We start from the raw sequence: 23,179 nt of genomic DNA on the forward strand, positions 1-23,179 counted from the left end.
ACATAAGAGGCAGACCAACACTAAGTCGCTGTATTCACCATCATATCAAATATCCCAAAAACACATTCACTGGTGATAAATCGAGGCTATATGATATGGCTGCTAATAATTCTAGTTGAAGGACCACTCGACAGGGAAGACACCCTCATCCACGGTGCCGCCCAAAGCCTCGAACAGACCAATAGTCAGATCTGAAGAAACTCTGCTCAGCAGTGTCTCATAAAAACCATGAGCTGACTTTACCGATGTCATATTCACCGCATCCCGGACATTCGTCCAAGACCTGGGCGGTCTGGGTGGTGCCGGTATCAGTGTTAGTGATAGTGACATACTGTGAATATATGTGTGACAAGGTCAATAAGCTGTGTTATAATGCACAGTAGCAACATACATCGTAACAGTATTGCCCGCCGTTATAAATATCCGAAGAGAGAGCCAATGCATACTGGCTGTTCTGAATCGACGACCCGCAGGCACCATCACCGCCGTCCGGGTAATAGAATGTAGCCTGAGAACGGAGGCAGAGTGAGTCAAGTAGTTGTGTGACTGCAATTTCATACAAGTTCACCTGTCCGGAGTAGTCGCGTTTCTTCATGCCAAGGTTGTTGACGACGGGAGATGCAAAGGCGGCGACCACGAATCCTGCAAGAGCAGCTGCGGTGAAAGCGAGGCGAGCCATTGAATGAGGTCGAGAGTGATGCGCGGTATATTGACTTTACTGCGGTGGATGAGTAGCTGCAAGTGCGACTCGTGAGGAATGGTAGAGCTTCATAGCATCTTTTATATGTTCCATTGACGCCGTTCCCCTCGCTTTCGAGCAATACAGCGTCTCCAAGATAGCTATACGCGGTGCGAGAACAGACGTCCGTTGAACTGTGATCTCAGAGACGTATGTGACGCCAGCGACGCCAGAAAGCACTAGGCAAACCGGGGATACAGTAAGTATATGTTCGGAACAGTGTGCGTCTGGTATGAGCGGCACTGCTTACCACGAAATGTACAGCCAAAAATCAACTGTTAACTCGACCTTCCTCAGTTTGCACGCATAATATATCGCACTCTCAATTAATTGGAGCGCTGGCCGATCGTGCGATGGACGCAGGGCGGCGCTGCGAGTTGCCGCCCTTAAAGGGCACGTTTACCTGCATTAGGAGAATAAGAGAGGTGAATCTGCGTAAGTCCAGCGAGCTAGCGCTCACGGAAGATACTAGCGTCGGATAACAATTTTTGACAACTCTCGGGAGTATATGCTATACCAATAACATACCAAGTGATAGAATAGTCCTGTGTGATAATGTTAAATGTTTGGATGTGGCTGCGTGGGGAAAGTTTGGGTTTGGCATGAGCCATAGTCCAAACTGTCGTTCCCTAGATGAACAGTATAGATGGCTTGTCGTGCGAAGCAAGATCTTGTGAGAATATGGAGGGGTCCACCAAAGTCTTTTCGTCAAAAACATGGTATCCCGATCTTCGACGGTCGGAACGCATCCGACAATTCGGCTGGTTGCACATTGGACCAATTTTCACCCGCGACTTACAGCAGTGATCATCCCGGCGGCTATAAGTTGCTCAATGTGCCATACCGCTTTCCTCAACATGGGCTGCTCCTGCAACGGCTTTGTAGTGTTTCATTTTCTGAGCCAAAGCGATGCAAAGGCGCTCGCGAACCACTCACAAACGCTTCGGTGTAGTACAGGCGCGCTCGACTCGCTGCTCTGGAAGAGACTAGGTGGTGGCGGAGACGTGCCGCACCATAGATCCCTGCGATGTTCGGGCGGCATGAGTAATGATGAAGAACACAGGTCATGAGGATACTATCGCACGTTCCGGAGTTCACGTTTGTGGGCTGCGGCATTCTATTTGGGCTAGTGAGCAGAGTACACCCAGCCGCAAAGCCTATCATGTGGCCAGAGCGAAAATAATGCATGCATTGGCACCCACTTTAGAACTTGCAAGAGTAACAGCGTCCGAATCAAGTCCAATTGTTGTATAAAGATTACTGTGACTCCAACAATTATCCGCCTCACCCGTGCCTTGGGCCGAGCGAGGTATCCTATCTCAGGATTATGCGCATTCCCATACCACGGATGAAGACCGAACAGTAGAAAAGCATGGTGTTTCAACACAGAGCCCTAGATCACCGCCCTGCAAGATAGCAAATTGGCAATGTAGAAAACACATGGCAGACCGGGCCGCCCGTTGTGCGGAAGCAACGAAGCCCACAAGCCTATGTATCAGACCACAATGTCAATGAATTCAAAACTCATCCTCAGAGCGGGCGAATCCACGATGGGCTATAAATACACACCGATGGACAGCGTTTCACTGAGACGCCAAATAGAGTTTGTCAGAGCTACCATCGAGCCGTAGTTTACGGACTGGTCGAAAACAACCTATACGGAGAACCGAGAGTCAGCACCTCGACTAGTTCTTTGACGGTGTGTATGGAGCACCAATCAAGATATTTATGACATGGTCCCATCGCGGTGAAACATACTCCGCATGGTACTGCTGACATGATGTTTCAGATCGCGACGAACTTCGTTAAGCAGGTAGGTAATCGGTACAGAGCCGCGGTCGATTCTGCTCAAGAGACTGACGAAAGAACTGAGGAGCTGGCCATGGAGCTGAATTTGGAAGAAAAGAGGTAGATGATTCTGAGTTGCAACGGCCCGTTCGGAGCACTGGGTCCGCCGTAGAACGTTCCCGATAGAGCGGAGCCTCAGATTGGTGACATACCGCACCCTACAGCCGCTGCCGGCTGATCGGAGCGAGCACTAAGCGCCGCGAGGTATATCAGGAAGATCATGATGTAAGTACAACAGAATCCAAGGCCCTTTTTTCCAACGGGCTTGACAGTGAGCCAAAAGCTGCTAAAAAGTTCTACAAAGGTGACAGTGTTGGAACTTGAGATTGTGGCGAGCGCATGCCACCGTATTTAGCATTGTTTGTAGTTCCTCGCAGACTTTGCGCGAGCCGTCCTAGACGTTCCTTACGCGTTTAACAGAACTCAGGCAAACGCGATATATCTTCGTTCATCGTTCTCGCTTCGGGTCTCGGACGAACTTTAACAGACAGTTCGCTACTATAGTTCAGGCGATGACAAGACGCGTCAATGATGGAAGCTGAATTCATGAGCCTCTAGTGTATGCAGTGTGTTCAACTCTGAGATCATTGAAAGCCAAGACTCCAGTAAGGTAGGGCTAAGTCACTTTCAACCAACATCATGTGCTTGTGAATTCTTGTGTCCAAGGACTTATCCTTCGGGAGCGCTGCACGAGAGTTGCATCCGTCTATCGAGGGCGTTGCCGAATAGAGCGCGCTTCTTTCCTCCGGTACCGCCGTTACAAAATCGTGACAAAAGCGCAAATTATGTTTGCAAATCTAAAGGATATCATTTGAGGCAGACAATTAGAAATCGGAGAACAGGATAATTTGCGGAAGACATCGTTGCACGAAACCCTGTTTCTCGATTTGTGATCAAGTGCGAGGAGCAATTGAAGATAGATTTGCAGTGTCCCTCACCCTCACAATGGCTGAGCGCTAACAGATGAGGTCACAAGTGACTATGTAATAAAATCAAACATATCAAAGATGTAATTCAACGCTAGGATCTGAGAACCGCTACGATTGCAAGCGTCGTCATATGGTACACTGCGCTGTTTATAAACAACCCCCAGGAATTCGAGTTATGCATCTACACTTGAATACTTGCTGCTCTGCAGCCGATAGACGTTTGGTACTTCTCACAATAGATAAATACACCAGTACGGCCATATCGCCAGTATTATTCGTGAACGTCTTTAAAAATCCTTCGAGACTATACTCAACACCCGTCTTGAAATGTATGGCCTTTGTGATATGTGCGCGTAACATGAAGCGACTCCTGGGTGCGCCAGTACGTGGACGTCATGACTTCGGCGGGGTGGGAGGACCGGTCACTTGCACTTGGCCGTCACTCTGCGACTTCAGCCACGTCCCGAGGCCTACGGCGATAGATCCGAGGGCATGGGCAGTGCTTGTCGCAAGGAACGCGGGACCAGCGCCAGCGGAGATGGCGGGAAGGGCGGGGAGCGAACCCACAGTAATCAGCACGGCGGAGAGCGCTGTCATCGCTTTGGGATGTTCGTTGGTCAGGAAGTCGAGCGATTGACACGCATTGATGAGCCAGAGAGGCGCATGCGCAATTGTTGTTAACGCTGGAAAAGTAAGATTGCGTCAGCGACGAGGGACAGAGAATACGGAGAGGAAGCACTCGCTGTCTCCGGGCGTCTCGGAAGGCGTAGTGATAGGAAGAGTCGAGATTGCGGAGCTCTGATTGCTGGGGGTCCTCGAAAACATGGAGGTTGCGATCGATGACATCGTATCTATTGAGCTCATCGTCGCCGAGCGCCTGGGAGCGGGGAGGCTCTTTGTTGTGATGACTTCTGATGCCGACTTCGACTTGAGGGGTGGTCTGATGGGCTTCGAAGAGGCCGATGCCTCTTCTTGCGGCGCGGAGTCTCCACCTCGTCCAACGATCCACCAAAGTCCTGACGGCTTGCTCTGTACCTTGATAGCCTCCGTCTTGGATGAATCGATGTCCCCTGTGCCGGAACGTGGTTTAGCCTGCGCACTGTCACATCGATGTGCACGAAGCAGATCTACGCACATCCCATGTTGCGCATGGCAGTCTTGAATGTCTTCCAATTCCACTTGTACTTCCCACCGTGCATGTTCTTCATCACCAACTTTACATTGTCGAGGCGCGCCTTCGCCTTCGGACCCAAGTAATGCTGCCCAACCTTGTGCCAATAATCCCGCGGGATTTTGCGCTCGATGCACCCCGCCTTGATCTGGGCCAGCCAGTCGCTCACTAGGGGATCCTTCTTCGCATTCCCAATGAAACGAGGGGCGTCAGGCCAGGACGCGAAAGTGGGCTCGAGGTCGAAGGGCTTAATCTTGAATGCGCTGAGCATGATAGAATCGAAAATAACGTTAGGCAAGGTCGAGAGGATGGCAAGGCTAGCGGATTCGGACCACAGGCGGTCGGCTTATAGAGGCGCATGCGCGCCTCGTGGCTGCAATGCTCCAGTTGCCGCGGAAATTTGTTTACAAGGGCCTAGAGTCGCGCTTAGGGCATTTGGGGTTGGTAACTGATCGGGATGCGCATTGCTCGGCGTTGCAGGTCTACACTTCCTGCCGATCCGCGCGCCGCGCTGTCAGAAGGGATCAGAGGTCCTCCAGAAGCGTCCATGCTGTGCGCCTCGTTGAGAACATGCATAATGCAGCGGAACATTGCATCCGGCAGTTGAGCTCCTCCAACACGATGCCTCCGCGTTCGGAATTTGAAACGCGCATTGCTGGCAGACATGAGGTCGCTGTACTTAGGACCAGGGCATTCACCATTGAACTATACAATGGCGATAGTCGTTGCCATCTACTTCCGTACGCATAGCGGAACGGAGAGGTTGCAGCGACTGAGTCACGGTGACGGCTACGGTAGACATGTAAACGGGAATAAGCGCCTGCGATCGAATAGCCAAGCGCTCGCGGTAACAACTGTATTGACCTCCGCATCGACCACCATCTTATAATCTTCACATACGATGGACGTCAATTTCCGCAAGATTGATATCGACCAATACGACGAAGACGTCCTTCTGGAGAGCGAGCTGTATGAGCCGGACCCGCGGGATCCGGCCCAAGTCGTGAGCGACGCAAAGCAGAAGGCTACCGCAGTCCGGTCCTCCCTGGCAAAGTATGTTGTGACCTTCACTCTAGTGATTCACGCAATTGATACTTGCTTCCTCAATTGTACAGAGGCGACATCGTAGGTGCACTGACATTAGCTCTCACGGATGCACCATATGGCCCGAATGTTGACGAAGCTAAGGTGTGTCCCGACTCGTGTAGGAGACTAGTTGCTTGACGGTCGTGTTACCAACCTACAGAATCTCAACCTCCAAACACTCGTATCAATCCTCAACAGCACGAAGTCGTCAGAGATACCTGGCGTAGTCAAATCCCTGCCACCCGACTCGCAGGACACACTGATGAAGTATCTATACAAAGGCATGGCGCTGCCTGGATGGGGGGATCTCAGTGGAAGTGTGCTACTTGTGTGGCATGAGAAGGTATGTACTCCTGCAGAACCTGAGGAGTATGGACGCTTTCACTTATAATTTCGAACACAGTTGACAGAAGCTGCAGGAACAGGATGTATTGTAAGAGCAATGACGGATCGAAGACTTGTATGATACACGCCGCACCACAACTCGACACCTTTCGCCATCTGCAATCAAGTCACAGTACCGCATCGTGCCAACGCATCTGTATTCACAACCGCCTCAGAGCTTGACGCTACATTGTATGCTGTCCGCGTGCGGCTTCTCTGCGCAGGCGCCGCTCTCGTCCGGCGCTGCAATAGCACGATTGGAGACATACATGAGTGAACCGCCTCAACATGACTATTCCCTTGTCACCCTGCTATATGTTATAATTGCTGTAGTACTCGCCCAGAGCCCTCCTACTCAGTGTTTCTCTGTTCATCTGCCGCCTGTCCGAGTCGACTCGGGGTTCAATCGATGACGGCATGTCAGCCACCGATGCCAAATTGAGCCAAACCCCATCTCTTCCTCCGACCACCATCGCAGACATCGTCTGCGGCAGCGCATCCTCAACTTCATCCACTCAATTTTATGCCCAGTAGGCCCTTTGAAGCTCACCAGAAATCAGAACGAACTCGGCAAATACATTCGCACTCGTACAACCACATCGCACAGCATGGCAAGGCAAACCACCACGATCTCCTACTCCGCGTCCCATCCGAGACGCTCACCCATATCACATCTTCTCTCGAACCCCCGAGTCTTCTGGCACTCGCACAGACGAACCGACAGCTCCATGCCCACGTGAAGGACGACAACACATGGCGGCGTGCGTACGTCTACCAGTATCTTGGGATCTCGCCCGAGGCAGATCTGCGCGACGATGAGGGGCGCAAGGGTCTGATGCTGCGCCGCGCAGAGACATCGTGGCGAAAGGAGCTCATTGTTCGATACACTCTCCGTCGGTACGTCACACTGTCGATTTCGAATTGAACGCAGCGGAACTGGATTGCTGTCCTGCCACGATCCGCGCTGTGACATGCTTGTCCGGTGCAACTAGTGGAGAAATGTGCATGTCTAGGAAGACCCGTGGGACTCCATGGATTGCCCTCATCCTAGCATTGATGAGGGAGTGGGCTATGGGCAGTGACGTCCAAGATTTTATGCCCTGTCGGCAGTGTACTCTCAAGTTCACTATTGTCGGTCAAATACTCTATGCGTCGCCTCGCGCTTCGGTCCAATAAGGCCGCTTGTTGACTACACTCGCGGGTAGCTCGTTGATTTGTGTATGCATCATAAGAGATGTCGCTCGGCATCGCTTTCCGCCGTTACACAGCGACTTCGCCTCAGATTTTTGGATTTCCTGTTCACCGCTGTACATTCGATTTCTTCCTTTGCTCACCAGCAAATCATCAATGTCTAATGCCAAACTTCCAGGCGTTGGGAGAAGTCCCGCAATCAGCCCCTGACTCACATTCCACACCATTCCGATATTACCGGTATGCACCTGATGCCGAATACGGCGTTGTTGACGTCGTCACTGCACTACGGCATTGTTGCTCGTTCGTATCCGCTCACTGGCAAGATTCTTCGAGGATATCTCGACGCTACCGGTACCGCGAATGGGCTTGGCTGGGGAAACCCCAACATCGAGTTCTCACCCCACGTGACGGCGATCGCACTTGCGTCCGAGGGCCAGACCGCGAAGGTGCTGTGGGGGTACCGGAATGGTGAGGTCGCGGTGACAACGGCGAATCGCGCCATGGACCGAAATCATGCGTCGGCCGCGAAGCACGTTCGCTGCAAAGTGGACGACTGCCACGAGGGCGCGGTGCGCGACGTCGCGTGGGGAGTAGTTCCTGGCATGGAGGGCTCGAGCGCGTTCGTGACAGGCGCTGCGGATGGGCGTGTGAAGCTGTGGGATGCAAAGCGCGTTCAGTCCTTGTGGACCTCCGCCAGGGGCCCGGACCTTGTCACCGACTCGTGCGTGAAGGTTGCATTCGACATTGTTCATGGGACGGTAGTCTGCGCGAAGCAGAGCGGCGCGATTGTCGTGTGGTCAGGTCTTGGCGGGGCACTCGCTGGTGATGTCGAGATACCACAAGTTACTCCGCGCGAAACTCTAATACCTGCATTCCCTGCCTTGAACCCCCCCTCGGAAGCCTCGCGCACGGCTGCCGACAGAGAACTTATCGACCTACGGCTCATCTACTCGTCTGGCGACAGGCCATCCCTCTTGACTGTCTACAAGGAAGATCGCTACTTTTACCGGGTGCTAGTCAATCTCGACTCTCCGGGCGCTACTGAGCGCATCGCGTTTGGGGACGGTTCCCCCGGGGCCGTGCAATGCGTGAGGCCTGGATTTGCATCGCAGGATGGAGAGTCGAGCTTCATACTTGTCGGTAACCAGCTCGGGTATATAAGCGTCTTTGGCTGGGATGCCCACCCTATCGGCAGTGCACGAAGCGTCTTACCTGTCAAGAAGTTCGAAGCCCACGAGGACGGCGCCGTCACTGCCATTGCGCTGAACCAGTATGTCCTTGTATCGGGTTCAGCGCGCGGAACGATCAAAGTGTGGGATTCACTCTCGTTTGCTCCGCTTCGCTCCTTTGGATCTCCGGCTGTTCGGCCTGCTGTAGGCGGAGATTGGGACGGTGTCGGTCAGATTGTTCTCGACAGCGATGTGATGGTGGTATCCATTGGCAAGAAGGTGATGGCATGGAAGGCGGGCCCGGTGGGCTCGCATGTCAAAGGAAAGAACAAGTCCTTGAAGTCTTCGAAACACAACGGTTTGGCTAAGTGGCAACGTACGTATTTATTCTGCCCGCAACTACTGCGCAGATTCCTGGCTTACGTTGTAAAACGCAGAGCAAATAGAGATGCATCGAGACATTGCTGAGTCGCGACGCGATATGGAAGAGGAAACGAGCCACATACGTCGCGTCTTCGGAAGGGAAAGGGAGCAGCATTCGGTTCTATCCCACCTTGGCTTGAGCGAAGTTGAGGCTGTCGAGTATGTCCTAATGCTAAGCCGGGACGAAGAAGAGCGGAGACGCCGGATCGATCGTGAAAGCTTCCCTGCATCGACCTCCACTGCTGTAGCAGACGAAGGAGTCTTTACCGCCGATTTCGACGACATTCAAGCGCTGGCCCCTGGACCTGCCGCATTCATCGAGTCGCCATCGTCCACGACTATCTCTTCTAGAACCCTGTCATTCCCAGCCAACTCTCCTCCCCGCGATACAATTGTTATCAATGGGCGTTCGCTTCCACGGACCTATCCTCCGACAACTGCACACAAATTACAGATGTCTCCCCGTGTGCGCCCGGAGCCCGTTGAAGCAGGATTCAGCACCAGTCCTATCCCCGGTTCGCTGTCGTCGTCATTCTCTACTCAGAGTGGTGTTTCCATCCCATCCACTTCAGATCCCGGGCAGTTCCCAGTGATCAGTCGTACTCCATCGTCTGCGGGAATGTCCATACCGAGCACCGGCAGCTTTGCCATGAGTCGGCGCTCTGTTTCCGGCACCCCGGAATCTAATCGCAGTGCGTGGGCTACTCCGCTGCGTTCTACTCGTTCGACCACTTCCGTTCCATCCTCGGTATTTGGACCCATCTCGGCGTCTCCTCCTATATCACAGAGAGCGTCTCCGTCCTCGCGGCCCGGGGGTGGCCCTTCCCTTATAACGACTGGCTTCGCGCAGCAGATGCATAGACAGACCACGGATCAAGCAGTGCCCCATGAATCGGACGATGATTTGCAATTCGCAATAGAATTGAGCCTGGCAGAGGCTCGCAGTCGTGGGGAGGATGTCTGAAGTCGCATGCGCATTCAAACCTTATGGCCTGATATGCTAGGATATCGCAAGTACACAATCGTATGGCGTTTTGATTGATCATGTGTATCGAGTTAGACTATATGAGTATGAATTACCCTAGCCTTGCATGCGTGTCCTGAACAGACTACAAGACTTCTTTTGCTTTCATTGCGCCCTAAGCCATTTTGCGTTCGCAGGTAGCAATTCAGAAGCATTCATAGGGCGCCATTGGTCCATGCGGCTTGGGTGATGATCCCTACTAAAGTGGCGCTTTACGGCCAAGCTAAGTATAGATAACGGTGCGTGACGCAATTGGTCTTTCATCCAATGGCTCAATAAAAACAAGTTGGTAGTAGTGCATTCTGTATTCATCATGTGCTGCCGCCACAGCAATGATTCATCCCAAGCCGGCCACCCGTCAGGCTCACAATCGAGCCCTTCCCAGACAGTAGCTTTGCTCGTCCGAGTGTATCGCATGCGTGAGCGGGTTCATGCCTGGCATATCTCTTACAATCATTCATGCCAGTGGAATGTTCGAAACTGCTGATAACAATCGCCACGAATATATAGCACGGCAGAATGAGGAGCCCCTCGCACACTCTCACAATTAGCAATCATGGACCATCAGATCATTGTCTCGACTCTCGCCCTGTGCTTGGCCTTTATCTTGGTCTATTTCAGCATCTTCGAGCGACATGACCGTCTACCTCCTGGCCCGAAACCTCTTCCTTTTCTTGGAAACATCTTGCAATTTCCTGCTAAATACAAGGAACGAACGTTCGTTAAGTGGGGCAACATCTATGGTCCTGGCCATTTCCTCCACGTTCACATACATATATGCTCAATATGCTATCATTCGACAGGGGACATTGTCTATGCGCATTTTTTGCGAACTCCAATCATCATTATCAACGCCCATTGTGTTGCACAGGATATCCTTGACAAGAAAAGCTCCATATATTCAGATAGACCCAATGTGGCCGTGCTCTCTGACATGTTCGCTCGATCATGAATAGCAGGGTTTCTTACTAACTCGATCAACGGCAGGACTGGGATGAACATCAGCCTCCCCGCATTACCCTACGGGGAGCAAGCGCGCAAGCAGCGAAAATGGTTCCAGCATGCCGTAGCGAGCAAAAGTACCCTCAAGCAGTACCAGCCTATCCAACGTAGGGAGACCCTCACTCTCTTGTCTGGACTATGTGAGAATGCGGGTTCTTTGAGGCTACATATCAATCGGTGAGCATTCTGGTAAGCGCTCTTAGCTTTGCGTAATGCAACACATGTGGCAGCTTTGCGGCGGGTATATTAATGGAGATCAGCTACGGATACACCATTCGATCCCTTGATGATGTCTATGTGCATTTGGCCAATCAGGCTATGGCGGGAACACTCGAATGCGGCTATCCGGGGCTTATGCTAGTGGACTTCATACCATTATCTCTTTGTGAGTTTCCCATCGTCGCTTGCTGATGAGACTCACGGGAAATGAGCAGTGAAACTGCTCCCCACGCGTATTCCTGGCTATCTTGGGTGGTTCATACGTACGGCATCCGTGATCAAGGGAGCCTCGGTACTCTTGCACGATACTCCCTATAATATGGTGAAGTCTGCAATAGTGAGCGTTGTTATTATCTTGTGTATCGGAGGGCTGGAACTTCTCCTGTAGGCCTCTGGAAACGCCCGCCCATCCTTGGTTTCCTCTCTTTTAAGTGACAACGACAGCGACTCAGACGAATTGGATGCACAAGACGAGATAGACATAAAAGCGACGGCCGCCAGCATTTATAGCGGTCAGTATGCTGTCTACTATTATCTAGTCGTCGATTGCAATTGATAGGCCGCTGTGATGTCCCGAAGCTGGCATAGAGACGGTAAATCCTATCAAAATTCTTTGAAAATTGATACCAATCAATATCATTATCAACAGATGTTATCGGTTCTATCCAGCTTTTTGCTCGCGCTACTGCTGCATCCTCGTGTTCTCCAGAAAGCTCGGGAGGAACTGGATCAGGTGGTAGGGACCGAACGTCTGCCGGACTTTGACGATAGAAAGCATCTCGCCTACATGGAATGTGTGTTACAAGAAGTATACAGGTTCGTCATATCATCTTGTATAGCAATGACCATCTGACTCCGTAAGTTAAGATGGGCATGCCCTGCCCCCGTCAGTACGTTTTCCGTCTTATCCCTGCTGAAGTGAATGAAATTAAGCATCTTGGTTAGCCATGCTTCACAAATTGGCTGTGGATGATGAGTATCAAGGCTATCATATTCCTGCTGGTGCATCAGTGGTGGCTAATGCATGGTAGGACTTTGCCGTTAGGATGTCGTTCATTGATGAAATGATTTGCACGTCAGGGCAATGACTCGCGATGTGCGGACTTACGTCGATCCAGAAGTCTTTCGGCCTGAGCGATTTCAAGACCTACCGGTGGGGGCTAAAGATACAATGGATCCGCGTTGCTATATGTTCGGGTTTGGGCGTCGGTATGTGTTTGTCACCTGAATTCTAGGCTGCCTTCATTCCCCTCATGTATTGACCATGTTTAGCGTGTGCCCCGGAAAGCTCTTAGCGGATAGTAGTCTGTGGCTGGCTATGGCGAGTATTATCTCCACGTTTGACGTAGTTCCTTCTCGGGACGCTCGAGGTCGGCAAATAATCCCAGAGGCCACTTGGGAATCTGGTATAATCAGGTGTGTCCACACATCATGTGAAACCATATTGTTAATCAACATTATGCAGACAACCTGTAAAAATATCCACCCACGGTCGCAGAAGAGTCTTGAGCTGATCAAGCAGCTAGCAGCACATTCCGTGTTTTGATGAGAGCGCGGTAGTTACCTAGGGCATCAATGTACTCAAATCATACGCTGTACTACAAGGATCGTTCGTGACAATGACGAAGTAGATCCAGGTTTTCTGCAATGCAATAAGAGCGTCGCTCTTCCTTTCCCGCATCGTGGTAACACGGGGCCCCAGACGTTCGAAATCAAATTGGCTTGGAGATTACAGGATTACACGGTCTAACTATAGATAAATTGTTTGTGATATCACGAGCGCCAGGGCTCCATTATGAAAAACTGAAACTGACTACGACCAGCACAAATAGGGCAGTCTACATTGAAGGAACATTTCAAGAATGATGCCGCGATCAAGGCCCGGGAGTGATCTAAGGGTTCCAGCGTTTGGCCATGAAGTGCCACTCAACCTCAATAACACCTTCGCTAAGAGGCGCACCCAATGATTTGAAGAGAGACGGACTCAGGTCTGGGCAAGGTAGAAACGTGAGACATAAATAAAGTTGTTGTGGGAGAGATCGTGTAACGCATACCGATGGAGGTCGCGTCGCACCCTTGTTAGTGATTTGCATCCACTGTGATGCAAGTAAAGAGCGAACTGGATGCCTATTGTATCGTACAATTTACCTGGTTGCAGTCGCCGCCATTGCCGTAGATGTCATGCGAAATAGCGACAATGGGACTACTGGTCACATCGGGGTGGCCACATGCACCGAGGCCAACATTGTACCAGGTCCCCTATAGTCTATGATTTAGTACGGAAGGACCCATGCTGTTGAAACACGCAGCCCCGCGTGGTCAGGAACGAGCTCGAAAGCTCGGGCGCGCGAGTAGCCGGGGGCCGGAGGCCCCTATCGTAGTATATAACGACCCCGCGCGATGTACGTACTGCACGCGATTGTCCCTTACGGGCATCGCTACGCCCGTGGACAAACGCGCCCCGCGCCGTTCGCCCCGTTGTTCCAACACATGCATGACCCCAGACAAACATGATCGGTATGGGTGGCGCGCCTTCACAAAACCGTCGCGTTCGAAGCAACGGGGGTCGCGGAGACGGTAGCAACGACGGCGCTGATCACGACGGTAAGGACAGCGAAGCGGGACAATGTAAGGTGGACGAAGAACAAGAGACAACCGCGAGGCGCAAGACTGGGCTTAATCTGGGCCCGGTGCTGGCCACGGGAGGCCACGGCTCATTTAATTATTGATTCTGTTCGGGCTCTGCCTAGAAGATAATCTGCTCCGTGCACGGTCCAATGAAGGCTAGAACTTACCCACACTCTCATTGTACTATACACTACTCCAGCTTTTCCAATGTCCAGGCTTGAGCTGCGAAGCCGAGCCTCCATATTGGTTCAACATTTTTGGCAGAGGAGTTACCCGTTGAATTGAAAAGCTATACCTATTCCTTCCGACGAGTCTCGAGACAGGCAACAAGGGAGCTAACATTGCAACAGCGTGTTGCATATATACAGAGAATTATACGACGTGTACAAAGGTACCTCAGGCAATATGGTCAATCATGCGTATTTCATGTGGCACCTCATTTGCTAACGGTCGCACTCGTTGGGACAGCATGAGGCGGTTCGACGGGGTTGGCCTCGACGGTGATGATTTGAGTCAGGGCGGATACCTTACGGTCCTCCACACCTCCATCTTCGACAATGCTATCGATGCCAACGTCAGATACTGATCACTACCGAATCACAAATTAAGGGAAAGGGGACTGACGTCAAGTTCACAGATGAGGTCACGGTCCGGGTTACGGGAGCACCAAATTCACGGAGCTTCTCGACGATGAGCGCCGTGAAGAACAGACCGACGCTTCCGGCCTATGACAGCGAGGTGTAAGCACGAGGACAGTATGCTTCACAGACGTGTAGTACGTACCTGTGCAGGTTCATTGGGGTTCTTAGGTACAGAAACGGCACCCTTGTATGATACCTGAGCGCTCTGTTCAAGGATTTTCTGGTCGAGAAGTTTCTGCTTGTACTGTGCAACGGAAAGATGCTTTCCGTTCACGGTGATTTTCGCATCCTTCAAGAGGAAGGCATCGAAAGCGTCGTTGAAGTTGGCCTCCGTGGTGGCACTGTAGATTGCCGAGATACTGTCCTCCGCCCACTGAGTGAGGGGGATGATAACGGGACCTGGGCCGAGGGTGACAGACATGACTCTTGGTGTGGATGTGAAAGCTGTTAGAAGGGGGCAATAGATGCTGATGCGTCTATGGTGCGCATCGTTGCCGTACTTATATACGCGAGCAGCGGGTCTAGTCAGCTGAATTTCGCCCGGGGGGCGTAAACCAGGGACCCGGATGGCTGTAGAGCGCCACGCCCTAGACGAGGTCCGGATCATTGGAGCGTGAGTGCTGGGCTGCACTGGAAATGTCAACGCGCCAGAATATGACTCAGGTGTGCATACTCTTACGTGTAAGAATTGTACGAATTCGCGATTTGTCTTGCGCGTTGCCCGGATTTGAAGTCGCCAGGTATCCGCCCGTGGCGCACTTATACCTGGTGACAATGACAGCCATCATCTCGCTGTCAACTAAACCGGCAAGGTTCCGCGCTGATGGTGAAATGGTATGACAGCCGTGCCATCCAACGCCTGAGCCCCGCCCATCCCGTGTGATCAACAGACTCACACAAGAGCGACGAAGCCGGTGGCGGCCAATCTGTACGATATCTCGAGTGGCCGGTATGTGCGTCGCTGAGTATAACAAAAAATCTTCACTTGAAGGTATTGTACCTGCCGTGGACAATGAGGGCACTAGACTTCAGTCGGCGTCACAAAATCTGCCATACCTGGTATGAGAGAATGCAGAATGAATCACGTTGAGCGGCCATCACTGACAGAAGCACAGTTAAACGCTCACACAGCCATGTATTTAAGCGTCATCCCACTGCATCGGTGACGCAATACACAAGGAATGGACGCTGGCGAACCGACTTTCGGAGTCGTCCGAAGGAGCACGGAGCGACCCCAAATTGATAGCTGTCCGATGACCGTACCCATAGAAGATGCAAGTACATATAATCATGTCATGCAGGAAAGAACGTGCCAGACATTTCAAACGTGCGCCTACACTGCAGGCCTGAAACGGAAAGAGAGGTCCTTGAGCGCGGACCTCATAAACGTGGACCCCGAGATGCAAGTTTCGCTAGCACGATATCGATACATACATCCAGCACATGCTTGAGGCTCGTTACTGAGATATCGAGAGGGTGAGGTGATAGTGAGAGTTGTCGCGGCTTCATATATGACAATTATGTTGCTGCGCTGATAGCCTCTAGTCAGGGATATGATTGCGAGTTGCAACTCTGGTAAACATACCTCACGACTACCAGATGTGAACCCCGTGTATTCTCGCGCCTTTGAATGCTTTCTCTACAAGCATTGACTGCAGCGGAGTCAGGTGTCGTCATCCTTCAAATCGCCACGCAGCAGCGAGCGATACTGCCATGAAAGCGAAGGAAAGCAAGAGCTATCTAGTCGATACATAAACTGGGCAACGGGAGGTGACGCTGAGAGATGACGCTTATTTTGGGGGGGCATTCAAACTCAAGCAGCTTCCCAACGACGACAGCAGTGTAGGAAAGCTCAAGAGCTCCGGCTAAAGGGAAGATATCGTTCAATACTTGCCATAGCTCTATATGACTATATTCATGGTCATGAGCAGGCTCGTTTTGAGCAGAGGCACAGTGCCTTTGAAGGTCACCTATTCCCGTGTTCTCTACCCTTTCCTGCAAAACGTTATTGCTTCATTCAAATCAAGCCAGTCACCCCGAAAGACATCTATAGTGAGCATAAGGATCTGGGAATAAATGTCAGTTGTTGTCACGCTCAAAATAACGGAGCGGCTGCTGTAGACGCACCACAGATTCTAAGGATATCCGTTATCATGCACAGAACGGAGTATCGCGAGCGGTTATTCTTTCCATTCGGACATCTTCACGCATGACACGTACGGCGTCCAAGCCGAACAGACCTCCGACGGAGTCTGAGGTTTCCAAGTGGCGTTGATTGCACACCTACAGAGGTAACACGACGCCAAAATCCAAATCCAATGGCCGGTAGATAGGCACATGATCTAGAACGAAATTAGCATCATGTTTGGAAACTGCACCAAAGCACGCATTGGCGAGGATAGATAGCCTGTCCCCAAACCAAGGGATTGATTACAAAGGGAGCTGATGGTGCATGCGAGCAGTGTCGTTTTATTCATATTTTCAGACTGTAAACCGAATCAGCGATCCTCAATCAACAATCTAGTGATGGTAAATAATTTGAACGGGAAAGAAGTCTACTCACCAGGCAGCGTGCCATTCAAATGCGGCACCTGTCGCGCCTTGGCCCTTGTGAAATTGTAATTTGAGAACGACATGAGGCCAAGAGGCGGGACGAGCTGACGAATGAACAGTGAATACGATCACATGCACAGGCCACAGTTGCAAGAACAATGGCATTTCGTACTGATTTGGTCATCTGCCACGCGGAAATGATGAGACAAAGGCAGGGTTGGGCGTATATAAAGTGCACGCTTTCCTCACAAACCCGTCGCCCCCCCTCACTTGCCTTACGACCCGGCCGACAACATCGAAGAATGATCTCCGCGATCAGGTCGAAGATCGCGCCCGAGTCCCCAGTCGCGAAGTTGGTGGAGTCATGGCCAGATAATATGTTGCCTCCGGTCTTCAAAGGGCCGAACCAGGACCTAACGATCGACAAGTGGCTCACCGCGGTTGCAGCCACATGCGCCAAGCGGAAGGTTCCCAAGGAACAATGGCCCGAGGTTGCCCGCCACTTCATGAGTGGAAAAGCCCGCAGGAGAATCAAGGACTTGGAAGCAGTAATGGAGAGCGCATATGGCCAGCCGTGGTCCTGGAAATGGTCTAGTTTCATGGTCGCCCTGAGAAACTTGGGATGTGAGTGTTGTGTAGCCGTGACTGCGACACGCTGACCCAATAGTTTGTAGGGCACATCGACGCTAAGAAGACGCAGGATGTCGAAGTACAGGAGAAGGCTCCTGGAAGATGGTCGTTTATCAAAAGAGGTGGCGAAAGGGGAAATCGAGACCGGGTCGAGGAACAGTCGCTTGATCTCGGCTTCCTCGCTCGTGCTACCCAGATGGCCACTTTCCGTTCAACTGCTGCCAGCAATGTAGTGCAGGTGGCCACTAATAAGGTGGCGAAGGATACCAAGCCTACTATGACCAAAGCAGCAAAGGATACAAAAGCAACCACCGCCAAGTCAGTAAAGGATACGAAGACCATAGTCAAGGCCTCGGGGATCACCAAGGCTCTGAAGACTACTTCTGCTGCAACGCAGAAGGATCCTTCCGCTGCCTCGCAGGCGTTCACTCGTATGGTGCAAGGTCTGCACCTCGCCCCAGCCCCAGCCGATCCACCGCCTGTCATCGCGCAAGTTCCAATCTGGCTCCTTAACGCTTCGGAGGCACTCTTCGCGGTCATCAACGAGCCCCTCACGGTGACATCGGTTCTAGCCGCCGTGCTCATTACAGTCGGCTCGATCCCTGCCATACCGGCAGTGTCAGCTGGGCCTACTGTCCAAGTAGCGGGATATCTCGCTGTCGCTGTGGGAACTCGGATGAGGAATCAGCCTAAGATCACGGAGGCAGGCAAGAAGGACAAGAAGGCCAAATGAGACGAGCGCGTGATTGAATTTGGCAAAGTAGGAGGATGTACGCCTGGTGCGTACGATAGGGATCTTTTGATTGATGCTATGTATGTATTGAATGGCTAGTTACTTATGATATTCGGGATGCCTGTGGCTCTCCGACAGTTATCTCGAGTGATTGAATGTTCGAGTAGTTGGATTGGATAAGCCTAGCCTGAAGTTGACCACTCTGGATGCCGTCATACATACAACAGCAACTTAGCTACGTGGCTTTCGGGGAGGACTTGACGTCGGCTTGGAACTAGCAGTTCCAGGGCCCAGCCATCGGCCGCCAAGCGCTGTCAAGATGTCGTCTACATTGCCATCCTCAGCGCGCGTTTCAGGATACACGTCCGAGCTTGTTGGGCTAGTGGCGTCCGCAGTCGGGGTCTGGCCACCCTTGCCAATGGGCACGCGCTTGCCTTCGATCCACAGCCCGCCATGGATGAGTTCCGATGACAGCGGGATCTTGATACGGTCACAAAGGCGGACAAAGTAGCGCGGGAGCGAGGCGCCGAACGTCATGCGCAGACGTTTGTTGGGGCCCTCTGGCAAGTAACGCTGTTAAGGAACCATGGTCAGCCGCGTGAAGTAACAAGGCTATTTGCCTGACATATAGAGTCAGTTTAGATGCATGCAGGTACATGTGGTCTTGCGGGATGTTTGCGACTGCAATGATTTTGGGTGACAGCTTCGCGCTTGCGTATAGGGTATCGCCAAGAATGGGGACTACGACGTGATTAGCGACGTGCTCAACGTACGAAGAGAACTGACAGTGAACTTGCCTTTCAGGATTTTAGCCATGTGGACACGCAATTGATGTTTATGGCCAGTAAAAGGAGAGAGCCTCACAAGTGACAATGGTGCGACGGGCTGTTTACGCGTGAAGCTTCGTTATGGTATATTCATAGTAACGTTGCTCACAGACGACGCTAAGACCTCCCAGTCAGTCTCAGTAATTGCTCTTTTCTCCCACTGGCCCTGTGCTTCTGATGACACGCGCCCGTTGGTTGTATATAAAACGCCTCTTATGTTACCAGTACGGTTGGGGAAGGACGCAGTGCCGCCGCGCACTATGGCGAGGTATGATTTTTTGACAGTGTGAGCGTTGAACTGTTCCGCCAGATCTTGAGCATGTGAGTGAGTCAAGGCAAATGCTAATGCACCCGTTGTCGCCTGTGGGAGTATCACTGAGTACAATCTGAACATTCAGACAACGATCTCAATTTCGCTTGTTTGGGGGTCACACGCCCCACCCAGGAGGGCGGGTCGCATAAACGACAAGGTCTATGCGCTGTGCCAGCTAGCGACAGAGATTCGACAGTAGCAAGCACTTCGCGACTCGACAGAATAGACACACCTTATCTAACCGGTGCAATGGAAGTAGGTCTGCATCCAGCGAGAGCTGACGTTTCAGATCTGTTACGGAAATAAATAATACAACACGGCGTAGTCATACTGAAAGAACTGACCGTCTGTGAAGTCGTTGAAGTCACTATGTGCATTTTGCTAAGCCAACTATAAGCAGGAGTCCCAATTCGACGGCCAAAGGCCTCAAACGGGTTGTGCAAAATATGAGGGCGCACCTCGCGATCGTCCTTTCTATTGTATTGGCATACAAGGCCGGATGGCTTGTTTACAAGAAGAAGCCCGCGATCCACGTATAGCAGAGCATGCTTGGCGAGTGTGGAGAGACGTCGGGTACCAACGCATGCAACGTTTATCGAGCTTCTTCCGGCGAGCATCTGAACTGCGGAGATTATGGTTCTGGTTGTCGCACAGAGAGGACTAGTTTCAACTTAAAAACTCAGTGCAAATTCCTCGTAAGAATAGGTAGAGTATAGGGTCGTCTCGTTGAGCAGAATGCGGAAGTTCATGAAGTCTAAATAGTAAGCGCCTTTCTAAAGCGACCCCGGAAACAAGCGCCCACGACCGTTCGAACACTCTTGATCAATGGCATAACAAGCAGCTAGTGGCGCCGCCACTACTGAACGATTCGATACACTCTGATATCTTTAAAACTCGCTAGCACACGCATGGCCAACTGCTGACTGACTTTGAGTCTTTGTCAAGTCTCCGCACGGCACACCGAGCCAAGGTCTCGCAGATGGCCAAGACATTACTCTTCAGTCTGGGCGTGCCTCTGAGTACTCATGGTACGGACATCGCTGCATTTTACCTGGCTATATTTGCAATCTTCACAGGAAGATCTCCAATGTACTTCCGCCGGGTAGCCTACCGTCTGTGTAAGGAGCGTTCTTCACTGCTATCCATGCGCACCTGTGCTCGTGTGCTTTGCGGGTCGACGTCATGGAGGTTATCTCTTTGTTGTCTCGGTAACTTCATACCATTATGGGCATCATGATCCCGAAGTCGACTGTGAGAATTTACCGACAACCTGATCGTGGTACAGCCTATTAGATGGTTTCTAACACTCTTGCTGGTATCTAATTCACAGCACGTAGATTTTACCAGATGCCCGTTGTCTACGTCTCGTCGATGATGTGGCGATCATTGTCGATGAGAAAATGATTGTCATTCTTGGTGCTGCCTCCCAGCGTGTTTAATGCACGCACAGACCGGCCCCCGGAGCCATGTAACAAGTACCTGCAACCCAAGCGCATTCATTCTGCTTCTCACCGACCTTTCCCTCATCCCGTAATCCGGTCTATCAATAGAGCGCAGCTCACGCATGCTGACATGCGCGACAAGCGTATAAAGGCTCCTCCATGCATCTTGGCAATCAACCCAAGCGTGCTACTGCATGTCGCCTATCATGCTCGCCTCACTTGCCTTCGGTCTTTTTGCTGCCTCAGCCGCGACAGCAAACCCCTTCGTTGTCCGCGACAAGGCCCCCATCACCATCCCGTTTACTCGGCGGTTCAACTTCACTGGCGAGTCCACGCTAGCGGAAATGGACCGCATCCGGGCACAGTCATTCATGTGCGGTTGTGGCAGAGGCAATGGCTGCAACTACGTGAGCGAACAAAGCGCGGCAGCCACCATCTTCGACACCGACGCTACAAACGGGGCTGTGGATTATACGATCAGCGTAAGTTATTTTCTTGCAATGCCGGTAACATCCCAGAAACCCTGAATGTCTCGTATGTGCACAGACTGGTATCGGCAGCCCGCCAACGTACTGTAGGTCGAGCGATCCTTAATATAGAACATACGACATACCCGTAACGAACAGACACTCTCATCGTGGACACAGGAAGCTCCAACACTTGGGTTGGTGCTGACCAGGCCTACGTGCAGACAAGCACATCTGAGGCTACAGGAGAGACTGTGGTATGTCCTTTCTGAGTTGCCTTGTCAATCGTGATTGTCTCATGGCCACGACCGCCTGACAGTCTGTCACTTACGGCTCTGGATCTTTTGAAGGTGTGGTCTACAATACGCTTATGTAGACAACTAACTCATCGACTCTAATAGGAAACGAGTACACCGACACAGTTACCCTGGCATCCGGGTTCGTCATAGCCGGCCAATCAATCGGTGTTGCGACTACGTCTGACGGTTTCGATGGCGTCGACGGCATCTTGGGGTGCGCTGACACTGTCCTGCGCGAGTCACAGGTGCTGACCAGCATAGTATACCTCCGATAGTCTTGGCCCCGAAGACCTCACCTGTGGCAAGTGCTCAGATTGCGGAAATTGATCTGACCTCTCATCGCTTGACAGGAACTTTAAGCAACGAGGATGAGTGTATCGCTACTGTGACGCAGAACGCGTACTCTCAGGGCCTCGTCAGCGCTCAGGAAATTGGCATTTCATTTGAGCCGACCACTTCACTCTCGGACGCTAACGGAGAACTTACATTTGGCGGTACCGACTCAAGCAAGTACACTGGCACAATCACTTACACGTCAGTCTTCCTGGGTCGCTTATCATGGCGTTTGCCGGTGCAACCGCGTTGATGCCACTGGCTTTTATAGAGCCGTCACGACCACGGAGCCCGCCAGCTACTATGTCGGAATTGAGGAATCTATCACGTATGGGTCTGACACAGCGATCATGTCGAGTTCGGCTGGTATTGCTGATACCGGCACCACCCTTATCCTGCTCCCGAGCTGTAAGTGAACGCATCATGTAAATATTTCGAAGCTGATGCTGAGATGAACTTCGCGCTCGTCATGCAGCTGCATACGCGAAATATGAAAAGGCTACTGGAGCGACATACGACGATGATACCGGTCTGCTCAGGCTTACAACTACCCAATACGATAAGCTGGAGAGCCTTTACTTCACCATTGGCGGAGTGCGTTTTATTGAAACGATCAATGCACCTCAGAGTGCTTACAATTACCGCGATGGTTGTAGGTTTCGTACGAGTTGACTGCGAATGCTCAGATCTGGCCTCGCTCCGTGAGTGTTCGACAGTTCCATCTTGATGCAATAATCAACTCATTCATACCTCAGCTAAACACTGCTATCGGTGGAACCTCCGACTACGTCTACCTGATTGTGAACGACCTCGGTTCGAGCGCAGAGACCGGTCTGCAGTTCATCAACGGCATGACGTTCCTGGAACGCTTCTACTTCGTTTATAACTCCGGCACCAACGAGGTTGGCTTTGCTACCACTAGCTACACCGACGCGACTACAAATTAGGGTAAAGATACCCCGGCGTAGTGGGGTCCTACTTGAGAGTCAGGCTGTTATGTATGCAAATTCGCAGTGGGTCTAACTGGAGTGCACTTAAATCACGTATTACGTTGATGTTGCGTTTTGAGCGTGGACAGCCTGCGGATCGCCTGCTCTAAATCATTGAAACATACGAATATAAGGG

The 23,179-nt window shown here is 51.7% G+C and overlaps 11 protein-coding genes across 11 annotated transcripts; 6 read left to right on the forward strand and 5 right to left on the reverse strand.

Annotated features, from left to right (window-relative positions):
* Positions 1–111: 111 nt before the first annotated feature.
* POSPLADRAFT_1157852 (hypothetical protein) lies at positions 112–679 on the reverse strand (the record flags this gene model as incomplete). Its single annotated transcript, XM_024487246.1, has 4 exons — positions 112–191; positions 244–331; positions 392–508; positions 569–679. 4 exons carry the CDS (start codon positions 677–679, stop codon positions 112–114), a joined length of 396 nt encoding a protein of 131 aa, XP_024333754.1.
* Positions 680–3,909: 3,230 nt separating this feature from the next.
* POSPLADRAFT_1050364 (hypothetical protein) lies at positions 3,910–4,958 on the reverse strand (the record flags this gene model as incomplete). The annotated part of the gene is made up of 3 exons (XM_024479973.1): positions 3,910–4,199; positions 4,260–4,586; positions 4,652–4,958. 3 exons carry the CDS (start codon positions 4,956–4,958, stop codon positions 3,910–3,912), a joined length of 924 nt encoding a protein of 307 aa, XP_024333755.1.
* A 609-nt stretch (positions 4,959–5,567) lies between these two features.
* Positions 5,568–6,307, forward strand: POSPLADRAFT_1041802 (hypothetical protein). The gene is made up of 4 exons (XM_024477978.1): positions 5,568–5,740; positions 5,803–5,875; positions 5,934–6,116; positions 6,177–6,307. Exons 1-4 carry the CDS (start codon positions 5,589–5,591, stop codon positions 6,237–6,239), a joined length of 471 nt encoding a protein of 156 aa, XP_024333756.1. The 5' UTR covers positions 5,568–5,588; the 3' UTR covers positions 6,240–6,307.
* A 1,292-nt stretch (positions 6,308–7,599) lies between these two features.
* POSPLADRAFT_1158336 (hypothetical protein) lies at positions 7,600–8,364 on the forward strand (the record flags this gene model as incomplete). Its single annotated transcript, XM_024487309.1, has 1 exon — positions 7,600–8,364. A coding segment is annotated over one exon (765 nt), but the record flags the coding sequence as incomplete, so codon positions are not given.
* On the forward strand, positions 8,340–10,027 carry POSPLADRAFT_1174820 (hypothetical protein). The gene is made up of 2 exons (XM_024488313.1): positions 8,340–8,896; positions 8,958–10,027. The coding sequence occupies exons 1-2, from the start codon at positions 8,776–8,778 to the stop codon at positions 9,905–9,907; spliced, it is 1,071 nt and encodes a 356-aa protein (XP_024333758.1). The 5' UTR covers positions 8,340–8,775; the 3' UTR covers positions 9,908–10,027.
* Positions 10,028–10,523: 496 nt separating this feature from the next.
* On the forward strand, positions 10,524–12,702 carry POSPLADRAFT_1158212 (hypothetical protein; the record flags this gene model as incomplete). The annotated part of the gene is made up of 13 exons (XM_024487292.1): positions 10,524–10,710; positions 10,771–10,903; positions 10,955–11,146; positions 11,200–11,354; positions 11,404–11,525; positions 11,577–11,700; positions 11,768–11,781; positions 11,838–12,004; positions 12,056–12,078; positions 12,134–12,215; positions 12,269–12,397; positions 12,461–12,604; positions 12,654–12,702. The coding sequence occupies 13 exons, from the start codon at positions 10,524–10,526 to the stop codon at positions 12,700–12,702; spliced, it is 1,521 nt and encodes a 506-aa protein (XP_024333759.1).
* Positions 12,703–13,080: 378 nt separating this feature from the next.
* POSPLADRAFT_1157994 (hypothetical protein) lies at positions 13,081–13,447 on the reverse strand (the record flags this gene model as incomplete). Its single annotated transcript, XM_024487263.1, has 2 exons — positions 13,081–13,284; positions 13,337–13,447. Coding segments are annotated over 2 exons (315 nt in total), but the record flags the coding sequence as incomplete, so codon positions are not given.
* Positions 13,448–14,391: 944 nt separating this feature from the next.
* Positions 14,392–14,878, reverse strand: POSPLADRAFT_1158202 (hypothetical protein; the record flags this gene model as incomplete). Its single annotated transcript, XM_024487290.1, has 2 exons — positions 14,392–14,541; positions 14,600–14,878. 2 exons carry the CDS (start codon positions 14,876–14,878, stop codon positions 14,392–14,394), a joined length of 429 nt encoding a protein of 142 aa, XP_024333761.1.
* Positions 14,879–17,312: 2,434 nt separating this feature from the next.
* On the forward strand, positions 17,313–18,373 carry POSPLADRAFT_1050368 (hypothetical protein; the record flags this gene model as incomplete). The annotated part of the gene is made up of 2 exons (XM_024479974.1): positions 17,313–17,634; positions 17,685–18,373. The coding sequence occupies 2 exons, from the start codon at positions 17,313–17,315 to the stop codon at positions 18,371–18,373; spliced, it is 1,011 nt and encodes a 336-aa protein (XP_024333762.1).
* A 231-nt stretch (positions 18,374–18,604) lies between these two features.
* Positions 18,605–20,130, reverse strand: POSPLADRAFT_1037192 (hypothetical protein; the record flags this gene model as incomplete). Its single annotated transcript, XM_024477203.1, has 6 exons — positions 18,605–18,946; positions 19,160–19,258; positions 19,310–19,561; positions 19,746–19,804; positions 19,858–19,894; positions 19,972–20,130. 6 exons carry the CDS (start codon positions 20,128–20,130, stop codon positions 18,605–18,607), a joined length of 948 nt encoding a protein of 315 aa, XP_024333763.1.
* Positions 20,131–20,665: 535 nt separating this feature from the next.
* POSPLADRAFT_1067980 (hypothetical protein) lies at positions 20,666–23,099 on the forward strand. The gene is made up of 12 exons (XM_024482252.1): positions 20,666–20,792; positions 20,851–21,437; positions 21,502–21,529; positions 21,582–21,679; positions 21,742–21,772; positions 21,824–21,935; positions 21,997–22,022; positions 22,072–22,255; positions 22,326–22,462; positions 22,530–22,648; positions 22,711–22,755; positions 22,810–23,099. Exons 2-12 carry the CDS (start codon positions 21,150–21,152, stop codon positions 22,999–23,001), a joined length of 1,260 nt encoding a protein of 419 aa, XP_024333764.1. The 5' UTR covers positions 20,666–20,792; positions 20,851–21,149; the 3' UTR covers positions 23,002–23,099.
* Positions 23,100–23,179: the final 80 nt, after the last annotated feature.

The sequence above is a fragment of the Postia placenta genome (genome assembly GCF_002117355.1).
Source record: "Postia placenta MAD-698-R-SB12 unplaced genomic scaffold POSPLAscaffold_20, whole genome shotgun sequence".
NCBI classification, from domain to species: domain Eukaryota; kingdom Fungi; phylum Basidiomycota; class Agaricomycetes; order Polyporales; family Adustoporiaceae; genus Rhodonia; species Rhodonia placenta.

Coding starts and splice junctions, on each gene's coding strand:
- POSPLADRAFT_1041802 (XM_024477978.1), top strand. CDS start 5,589: ATGGACGTCAATTTCCGCAAGATTGATATCGACCAATACGACGAAGAC. Junction 5,876..5,933: donor CGAATGTTGACGAAGCTAAG/GTGTGTCCCGAC, acceptor ACCAACCTACAG/AATCTCAACCTCCAAACACT. Junction 6,117..6,176: donor TACTTGTGTGGCATGAGAAG/GTATGTACTCCT, acceptor TTTCGAACACAG/TTGACAGAAGCTGCAGGAAC.
- POSPLADRAFT_1174820 (XM_024488313.1), top strand. CDS start 8,776: ATGGTGGTATCCATTGGCAAGAAGGTGATGGCATGGAAGGCGGGCCCG. Junction 8,897..8,957: donor CGGTTTGGCTAAGTGGCAAC/GTACGTATTTAT, acceptor TGTAAAACGCAG/AGCAAATAGAGATGCATCGA.
- POSPLADRAFT_1067980 (XM_024482252.1), top strand. CDS start 21,150: ATGTCGCCTATCATGCTCGCCTCACTTGCCTTCGGTCTTTTTGCTGCC. Junction 21,530..21,581: donor CGGCAGCCCGCCAACGTACT/GTAGGTCGAGCG, acceptor CGTAACGAACAG/ACACTCTCATCGTGGACACA. Junction 22,649..22,710: donor TTTACTTCACCATTGGCGGA/GTGCGTTTTATT, acceptor CGATGGTTGTAG/GTTTCGTACGAGTTGACTGC.